The 10,161-nt window shown below is 37.6% G+C and overlaps 1 protein-coding gene across 1 annotated transcript; it reads left to right on the top strand.

Annotated features, from left to right (window-relative positions):
• Window positions 1-7,464: 7,464 nt before the first annotated feature.
• CXCL6 (C-X-C motif chemokine ligand 6) lies at window positions 7,465-9,579 on the top strand. The gene is made up of 4 exons (XM_055296607.1): window positions 7,465-7,646; window positions 7,773-7,905; window positions 8,012-8,095; window positions 8,435-9,579. Exons 1-4 carry the CDS (start codon window positions 7,538-7,540, stop codon window positions 8,451-8,453), a joined length of 345 nt encoding a protein of 114 aa, XP_055152582.1. The 5' UTR covers window positions 7,465-7,537; the 3' UTR covers window positions 8,454-9,579.
• The last annotated feature ends 582 nt before the right edge of the window (window positions 9,580-10,161 follow it).

Here is a 10,161-nt window from a genome sequence, read left to right as displayed (position 1 = left end):
GCCTTACAAAATGTATGTCTTAAATAATACTATTTGAAAGTCAAAATTACTTTTTGATCCATGGGCTGCAGAATAGATTTTGTGTTCACAAGCATAAAAGCAACATTAATTTATTTGTACATCTCCATCAGAATTCTTACATGACTATGTGCATTCTCAATGAGCAAAAGAATTGAAAATACACTTTACAAGGGAGATTTACAAATGGCAAACAAGCATCTTGAAAGGTGTTCAACACCATTAGTAATCATGAAATAATAATTAAAAGCCTAATGGGATACTACTAAATGCCTACCAGTAGCTACAATTTTAAAAAGAGTGATGATGAGGATATGGAGTAATCAGGGCACACTTCCTTTGTGGGTGGGAGTATGAAATGGTAAAACTCTTTTGACAACAGTTTACAGCATGGCTTATTGAATATTTTGAGCCCACTGTTGAGACCTACGGCTCAGAAAAAAATAATTTTCTTTCAAAATATTACTGTTCATTGAATTTCCTAGGAACCATTATGATAATTCAACAGATGACATATCTGTGTCTGTTCCTGTACTTTAATTGGTTTCATGGGTCTCTCTCTATCTCCTTACGCTAACTGTCCTTGTTAATGTATTTTTTTTTTTTTTTTTTTTTTTTTTTTTTTTTTTTTGAGGCGGAGTCTTGCTCTGTCGCCCAGGCTGGAGTGCAGTGGCGCAATCTCGGCTCACTGCAAGCTCCGCCTCCCGGGTTCACGCCATTCTCCTGCCTCAGCCTCTCCGAGTAGCTGGGACTACAGGTGCCCGCCACCACGCCCGGCTAATTTTTTGTATTTTTTTAGTGGAGACGGGGTTTCACTGTGGTCTCGATCTCCTGACCTCGTGATCCGCCCGCCTCGGCCTCCCAAAGAATGTATTTTATATTGTGCCTTGAAATCAGATAGTGTGGTTTCTCTTTGTTCTTCTTTTTCAAAATTGAGCTGTTATAAGTCTTTGCTTATTCATATAAGTGGTATAAGTGATGTATCAATTTCTCAAAAACAGCTTAATGGGATTTTTATTTAACATTGCATTGAATGTGCACACTGACTTGGGGAGAATTATCGGCTTAGCAATTTAGAGTTTTCTAATTTATAAACATGATATTGATACTTTGTTATTTGCTTCGGTCTTTTTATCTTTTTTTGTTTTTTTTGCAGCCTTGTGATATACAGCATAGAATTCTTGTTCATCTTTTGTTCAATTTATTCTTAAGTGTTTTATAATTCTGATGCTATGGTAAATAGTATTTTAAAAATTCTATTTTCAAATATTTTGCTGTTATAACACAGAAATAAAGTAGACTTTTACATATTGTCTTTTTATCTTGAAATTTTATTAAATTCACTTATTGGTTCAGTATATTTTATAATTTATTTTTAGTTTTCTGTATTAATGACAATTTTATCTGCAAATAAGGACAGTTTTATTTCTTCTTTTTCATTTTTATGTCTTTATTTCTTTTTTAAAACTTACTTCACTGCCTATAACCATTAGCATAAAATAGAGTTGAAATACTGAGACTAGAAATAATCGTCTTGCTCTTTTTGAAGTAGGTCAAGTGTTATTCAAATCATTTGTACATTAATTGATATTTTTTCTACTTCTATTAGTTACTTAGTGGTATTAAAATTTCTAACTGTGATTGAAGATATACCTGTTGTAAGTTCTAATTGGTAGTTTTGTTTCATGTAATTTAAAGCTTATTTAGTAAGCATATATAAATTTATAATTTTTTTATTTATTGACCCTTTATCATTATGAAATGTGCTTATGTATCTCTGATAATACTTATTTTCTTGCTGTCTATTTTGCTGAATATTTATAAGGCCACTCTAGACTTCATATGGTACTGGTTGCATGGTGTTTTTCTTTCCATTTTTTGATTTTCAATCTGTATATGCCTGAATTTAAGCAATTTTTTTTCAAACCATCACAGAAAGCTGACTGGATATAGTTCAATATAAAACTTTCACAACTTTCATTTACTACAAAGAACGATCTTGTGCACAGCAACATTGTGGTCTATTTCTAATACATGAGCCACCACATATTTTCCTGTTCTATGACATAATCTCTCCTAGTCATAGCATTCATCAGTCTGATCTCAAATTCAAGTTAGGGAAAAAAAAGTCAAAATTGTTTCTAACATCAGAAATCTATTGTGTTCCAAAGAAAATAACTTCCAGTCTGATTTACTAATACTGCATTTTTTGGAAATCAAAATGACTCAAAGTAAAATATTTTGTTAAAGCAATTTGGTCAATTTACTCTTCAGAGGAAGTCACGCTTTAAAATCCCAAAAGGCTAGTAAGAATCTCATAGTCCAACATTAGCCAGAATTTCTAGGATTTTGTGACTTTTGGCTTGGCATTGCAACACCTTTTATGTCAGTGTGAGCAATTTCCTAATTCCCAATTCTTGTACTAAAAAATAACATTTAAAATATGCATGAAAGTAGTTATTCACTGGAAATTCATAATCAGATTTAACGAATTAGTGGCAAAAAATCAACTATAAGATATTTTTTTCTTATTTTTTTCTTTTGATCTTTGTTTTGTCGATGTGGTGATGGTGCTGGTGGTAGTGGTGGTGTGCTTGTGTATTTGTCTTTTAAGTTCATGAACATTGTCTGGGATACTTGTCAAATGTTAGGTCTTCGCTATTTTTTCAAGCAGTGACAAGGAAGGAAAAAGACGGTTTTGAATGTCTAGGAAATACATAAATCACACATATACAACACATTACAATTATTCCTATTAAAATGGCAATGCTGAGGTTCTACTATATATTAAATGAGAATTAAATCTATTATGAAGTAATACAGAAGACAGTATCTGCTGAAAAATACAAGTTACAAAGGTAATGGTGATCAGAAATTATATATCAAACAAGCATTATTTAGCACAGTATTAGAAATCTAATTTACATAAAGGACTTTTGTAGTATAGAAATGTCTTCTCAAAGTTATTTAAAATATCAAACATTAAAATATATATATATATATATATATATATATCTTTCCTTAGCCCAGAAGAAATTTTTGAAGAAAGCAATGAAGACTTCCTGTTTCTGAAAAACTTAAGGCTTTTAAAAACATTTAAAACTTTAATTCTTATCTTTTTTTATCCTCTGTAACAACTCTTTTTCAACAAAAACTTTTCTAACATTTGCACAGTTGGACAACAGATAACTAGCTGCCCCATCCACACAAGAGGCGGGAAAGAGAAGCCCAGCTGTGATTATTTGAAATCTAGCTCAGTACAGACTAAGTCAAGGTTCATTGATTTAGTCCTCAAACAGATGTAATCTGAAATGAGCAGCAAGGAAAATTAGATAATTGGCAAAAGGAAGAAAAATATTACTGGCATTTCAAAGCAAAGGTGAAGCGACCCTGGAGCAAAGTCATTCCCTGGATGATACTACTTCTTCATTGGACTACCAGCTCAATTTAGAAGGAGATAGACTGCATTCACATTGCAAAGTAAACTCAAGACTTATTGGTGTTTTTTCCTTTTTCTTTGCATACATGCAAGTAACTCTATCCTCCACTTAAACTCTTATTGCCTTCCTTATACTGATACACTTGATATGCTTAACCTGATAATAATATGTCCACATCCTTAATTATTGCAATTATATAGCATTTCTTAAAGGTAATACAAAGAATGGTGAATATAAAAAATAAAATCTTAGAAAAAACGTTTGAAAAGGCCTAACCTAAGCCAAATACTAAATCATATAATTAAAGGCTTCTCTAGTTAGAAAAAATCAATTTAAAATGACATACACACACTGTTAACATTCAACGCAATATAACGTAATCAGATTTTTCCATTGTCATTTATCTCCAACAATCTCTATGTCACAAAAACTATGTAATTTGGTTAATACATTAGTTATGTGTATTTTTTCTTTTAATGTCAAGTGCCTTGCTGGATTCTGAACATTCTTTTGAACAGTTTGAATTCAAAGACAGAAAATATCGTTGATATCATTCTAACTTTCCCTAAGAATAACCCAGAAATAATTTCCCAAATAGGAGGCAGCCAATTCAAAATTGTAAAGTTTAAAAAAATAGAGGAGTTAATGACAGTAATCAGCCCCCATTCTTTTCTCTTTAAGATCTACTTGTAAGGTAAAGAACACCGTAAAATTAAAAAGTTGTTATCATTATCCATCATCAAGTGCTCATAGACTGTTCGCTGTTGAACTAAGAAATTATGTGAGGTTGTGTGAGAAATGTAAGACATCATCACTGATTTTAAGGAGTTTGCAATTGACTTGAGGGATATAAAAGTAAAATTAAGGAGTAATTAAACTCTGCCTCATGCAGTGGTTATTGTCAGTACACTAGATGTTCGAAGAGCAAAGGTGGAAGGAATACTCTATTCTGGCTTTGTCAGAATAAGCTTTTCCAAAGACAGGACTTTGAATTTGCCTTGAAGAAAGTGAGGGATATAGAAAGTGGCTTCAGGTTGAATATGTTGGAAGTCTGTTGTACCCTTGATATTACTGTGGTCACAAAGATAGGAGTGAATGGATTGAGGTTCTCAATAGCTTAAAAAGTGGTTGCTGGGAAATATAATAAAGTGGTTACCCAGATTGTGGAAAGCCACTGAGGGGTGTTTGCCAGCAACTGTGAAGAACGTGGTTTCTAATCTGGAAACCATTAAAAATTACTGGGGCAGGTTCTCTGGTGTTTAACTGCCAATTCTGGATTTTCTACTACTTAACTCATTCTCTGGGAAAGAGATTTTTTTTTATCAGCTTCAAAGAATAACTGTGAAGCTCAAGAAATAATGAGCATAAAAGTGTTTTGAAAGCCACAAACTCTTCAGAATGTTTTCATTCATATTATATTAATCTGTGGTACAATGACTAAAATAGGATTGATTTTGACAGGAAGTAAAATTTTCAGGCCATCAGGATGCAAATGGCATTGGATGAATTGTTCCCTTATTGTTGGGAACAAAAATAACACAGAGCTTTTCTCTAACAGCTGAACACAGAGCAGGTAAGACAAATGGTTTTCCTTTACACTAGTGAAAAGAGGGCAATGACTTTTAAAGTCCTATGTCTGTCGTAGTTCTTCATGCTCTCCATCTTAACCTCAGGGGATCTTTGCATCATTCATGTTCCCTCCTGTATTTGTACGAGGCCAACATCAGAGAATGCCTAGATAGAAGCCAGACATGGACAATGACCCAGGCTGATTTTCATGGGAAGCCAGGATAAGTGACACATTGCTTCCTGATTAGGTTGGGTAACCCAACAACCCACTTCTATTGGGGACTTTCTATTACTTGCTTATCAACTGCAGAAATACTTTTTCTTCTTACATTCTATAAATAATCCTTTGTGAATTGATTCTGAGTGCAAAGCAGGTGAGGCATGTACACTTATAAGACCATTAGGAGGAACTGGCAATCTCGTCTCATGATTCCTCTCTGATTTTACCATTTGGTGCCAAAAACAAATTCGTATGTTCATTTATGTTTAAAATAGCTTATTCGGAACTAACCCACGTACAGACAGAGAGAGAGAGTTTAAAAGTCAATAACCTATGTCATCTCTTTTAAAAAAAAACTTTTTGTTTTAAACAAAGCCTTATACTGTGGTTTATTCCCTGTGGTTAAGTTGAATTAATTGCCTAGGAGCTGAGTCACATTTTTGAAGTTTTGGCTTAGCCATTTCAGCAAGGCTTATCTTTTGTCTTTAGATACATTCTAATCTTTAAAATGTCAATATACTAAATCTGCAGGCTGTTTTCTACAGATTACCACTCCCCAGAAAGATGAAGGATTCCATTTGCTGAGTCAGGTATGATGCTGATGGTGTCAGGAAGCTGTGAGAACTTCTCATTTAGCTTCCCACAAAGTGAAGGCCAAACCACCCAGCCTTCCTCAGCCAGTGAATTTCTTGTTTCCTTCCAGAATCAAAATTGTAAAGGTCTGTGACACCTCTTTCTTGCTCACCAGTGGAGGTGACAGGAGAGGAAGTTAGTAAAATTCCCCAGTGTCACAAGGGACAAGGAAAAGAGTTGTGTTCCATAACTGGTTTCTCAATGCCATCATGTTTACTGATGACCTTTGCTGGCCTGCATTGAGGACAAAGTTCTTCAGAACCAGCCAGAAGAGGATCTAGTTAGACTTCTGTGAAAGAAAGTCTATGTGCCATTCCAATGTCGTACTCATGCCTGCCATGGAGCAAGACGGTGGAAGACACTTAAACCTTCAGTGCTTTAACTCCTCCACAGATAACAAAGAAGGAGAGAGGGAGAAGCTGGAAGCTACTTCACCCTTCAATTTCAGGAGGCAGTGCAGGGCTCACTGGGGACTAGAACAGGTCTGCAGAAACAGCCTTGGTCACCAGTAATCATGAAATTAGATGGTTCCAGACGCCTATGGGAAGAATTCCTCCCCACATGAGGTTGTTTGGGGGAAAACAGACTGGGTGCTATTATGCTGCCAAATTGATGCAAATCTCTAGAAGAAGCTTTCACATGAGCCCCTCAAACTCATCAGCCTCCCACAGCATCTCCAAATGGTGTCAAATACATGCCTGGGGATGGGACCAGAGCTGGGGCAGGCCCGGGCTCCCTGGCAAGCTTTAGTCTATGCTCACCATACTACACCTCACTCCCAATAAGACCAAAACCTCTTCCAATTAAATAGCATAGCAACCGCCAAAAGTACATTTTATCTTCCATGGCAATTTGCTGGGTGATTTTTGAAGATATTTTTGTTTATTAAACTGCCTCAACACACATATGCTTGCTAAACTACAAGTATACAATTTCTACCAAACGGATTTCACTTTGGGGCCAATTCAGGCAACTTGTTGACTTCAGGTGGGGCTAGAGCCTCTTTCATCACGTTATCTTGACTTCTAAAGCTGGCTGAAATCCAGAGAATCAAAAAGTCATTCAAGAAACCTAAAATGACCTGCCTGCAAGAAGAGGAAGGACTCTCAGTTCAGGGCAATAATCATGAATAACATTTCCTGATTAATAGTAATAATAATTAGAAAGGACTGACTTTCAGAAATTTTTCTCAAGTCAAAGCTCCCGCTACTTTGTTCCAACTTTTCTCTCTAATTGGAGAGGAGGAGCATCTCCCAGATAGCTGCGTGCCTCAGGGAAGCCAGCCTCGATAACCCCTCAGGCCCAGGAGATGAGGCCCTGCTGAATTGCTGCTCTCTTCTGGCTGGAGCCACAGCTCCCTCCACCGCGGGGCGAGGCTACAGTGTCCTCCTTGTTATGGCAGCAGGCAGCTCCTCCCAGCCACCCACCCCACCAGTTCCCATCCTCCCGCCCCCCTCCACCAACCCCTTCTTTCCACACTGCCCCCTGAGTTCAGGGAATTTCCCCAGCATCCCAAAGCTTGAGTTTCCTGCCAGTGGGGAGGGATGAATGCAGATAAAAGGAGTGCAGAAGGCACGAGGAAACCAAAGTGCTCTGTATCCTCCAGTCTCCGCGCCTCCACCCAGCTCAGGAACCCGCGAACCCTCTCTTGACCACTATGAGCCTCCCGTCCAGCCGCGCGGCCCGTGTCCCGGGTCCTTCGGGCTCCTTGTGCACGCTGCTCGCGCTGCTGCTGCTGCTGACGCCGCCGGGGCCCGTCGCCAGCGGTGAGAGCGCCTGGCACTGGGGACGCACTGGGCACTGCGGTGCATCGCAGCCTCTGCGGGGCCGCTGCGTTCCAGGGAACTCTCCCAGCAACCTGCCCTATAAAAATGTCTTTCTTTCTTCCCCAGCTGGTCCTGTCTCTGCTGTGCTGACAGAGCTGCGTTGCACTTGCTTACACACTACGCTGAGAGTAAACCCCAAAATGATTGGTAAACTGCAGGTGTTCCCCGCAGGCCCGCAGTGCTCCAAGGTGGAAGTGGTGTAAGTTCTCCTGTGTTGCTGTGTCCACTGTGACTTAGGCAAGTCCTCCAGCCTGGGTCGTCAACCTTTGTGGCTCATGGATGCATCCTCTTTTTCTTTACTTCAGAGCCTCCCTGAAGAACGGGAAGCAAGTTTGTCTGGACCCGGAAGCCCCCTTTCTAAAGAAAGTCATCCAGAAAATTTTGGACAGGTATTTATCCCTTTGATCTTTGTGGTGTTTTAATATCTTGTATGGAAAACATATACTTCACAATGTCCTTATTCTCCCTGTAGGATTTAGACTATGCTTAGAATTATAAGGTTGTTAAGAAGAATAAGGAAACTTTTTTTCTGGAATGTTCTGGGGAAATCTTTATCACCAATCTTACATGCCTGAACAATTACACAGAGCTCATTACTGACATCTATTTTTTGTCTGCTCTTTGCTTTTATTGATTTTTTTTTCCCCACTAAACGCTTTTGAAAACCGAATGTAGCAGACAGGAGTGTGGGAATTGGGTATACTAATATATAACTCTTTTCTCAACAGTGGAAACAAGAAAAACTGAGTAACAAAAAGGACCATGCATCATAAAATTGCCCATTCTTCAGCGGAGCAGTTTTCTGGAGATCCCTGGACCCAGTGAGGATAAGAAGGAAGGGTTGGTTTTTTCCAGCAGTCCATTTTCTACATGGATTCCCTACTTTGAAGAGTGTGGGGAAAGCCTACGCTTGTCCCTGAAGTTTACAGCTCAGCTAATGAAGTATTTAGCATAGTATTACCACTAGTTACTGTTATTTTACCTGATAAGTTATTGAACTCTTTGGCAATTGACCATATTGTGAGCAAAGAATCACTGGTTATTAGTTTTTCAATGAATATTGAATTCAAGACAACTATTGTATTTCTATCATATATTCCTTAAAGTCTTACCAAAAAGGCTGTGGATTTCATATGGAAATAATGTTTTATTAATGTGCTGTGGAGGGAGGTATCCTGTTGCCCTCACTCACTCTTCTCATAAAATAGGAAATATTTTAGTTCCGTTTCTTGGGGAATATGTTACTCTTTACCCTGGGATGCTATTTAAGTTGTACTGTATTAGAACACTGGGTGCATCATACCATTATCTGTGCAGAATATATTTCCTTATTCAGAATTTCTGAAAATTTAAGTTCTGTAAGGGCTAATATATTCTCTTCCTATGGTTTTAGACATTTGATGTCTTCTTAGTATGGCATAATGTCATGATTTACTCATTAAACTTTGATTTTGTATGCTATTTTTTCACTATAGGATGACTATAATTCTGGTCACTAAATATACACTTTAGATAGATGAAGAAGCCCAAAAACCGGTAAATTCCTGATTGCTAATTTACATAGAAATGTATTCTCTTGGTTTTTTAAATAAAAGCAAAATTAACAGTGATCTGTGCTCCGAAAGTTTTGAAAATATATTTGAACAATTTGAATAGGAATTCATCATTTAGTCACCAAAATATATACAGCATTGCCAAGATTTTCAGATGTCTATTGTGGATCTTTTAAAGGTTTCGACCATTTTGTTATGAGGAATTATACATGTATCACATTCACTATATTAAAATTGCACTTTTATTTTTTACTGTGTGTCATGTTGGTTTTTGGTACTTGTATTGTCATTTGGAGAAACAATAAAAGATTTCTAAACCACTCATGTTGTTTCTCCTCCTTATACAGTTACTATTTATCTGTAATTCTACATTATTCAAAATATTACCTCTGCTCTTCTCTGGCTGGCAGAGAGGGCCCTCATTCCCCAATACCATTGCATTGGTTCAACTTTTCTCCATGCTCAGCCCCCTTCCAGTTACTCCTTCACAGCACCAATAGCCTCTGGGGTCTTCAGAAAACACAAGTAGGATAAGATTTCCCTATCTAAGTTCTTAAATGGCTCCCTGTTTCCTAGACATGAAATAAAAGTTGCTAAACATGATGAATGAGGTTCTGTCTCATCTCACTCCTGATCATCAGTACTTCAACTTCCCTTGTGCCTCACATTCGCTATAGTCAGGCGTTCAGTTCCCTAACTGGGCATGTTCTTTCCCCAGGCTCGTGACTTTGTATTTGCTAGGGCCTCTACCTGGAAAGCACTTATGTTTACTTGCATATAAGAGGAGGCTTATTTATCCTTCAGAACTCAGTTCAAGCAGTATCTCCCTCGTGAATTTTCCTTGGCACACTCAGCAAAGCTTGTGGTTTGCATCTTGGTGTTCTCATAGCATCTTCTAGACG

This window comes from Symphalangus syndactylus, chromosome 10 (genome assembly GCF_028878055.3).
Source record: "Symphalangus syndactylus isolate Jambi chromosome 10, NHGRI_mSymSyn1-v2.1_pri, whole genome shotgun sequence".
In the NCBI taxonomy this organism is placed as follows: Eukaryota; Metazoa; Chordata; class Mammalia; order Primates; family Hylobatidae; genus Symphalangus; species Symphalangus syndactylus.
This window is presented reverse-complemented; position numbering and strand designations above follow the sequence as displayed.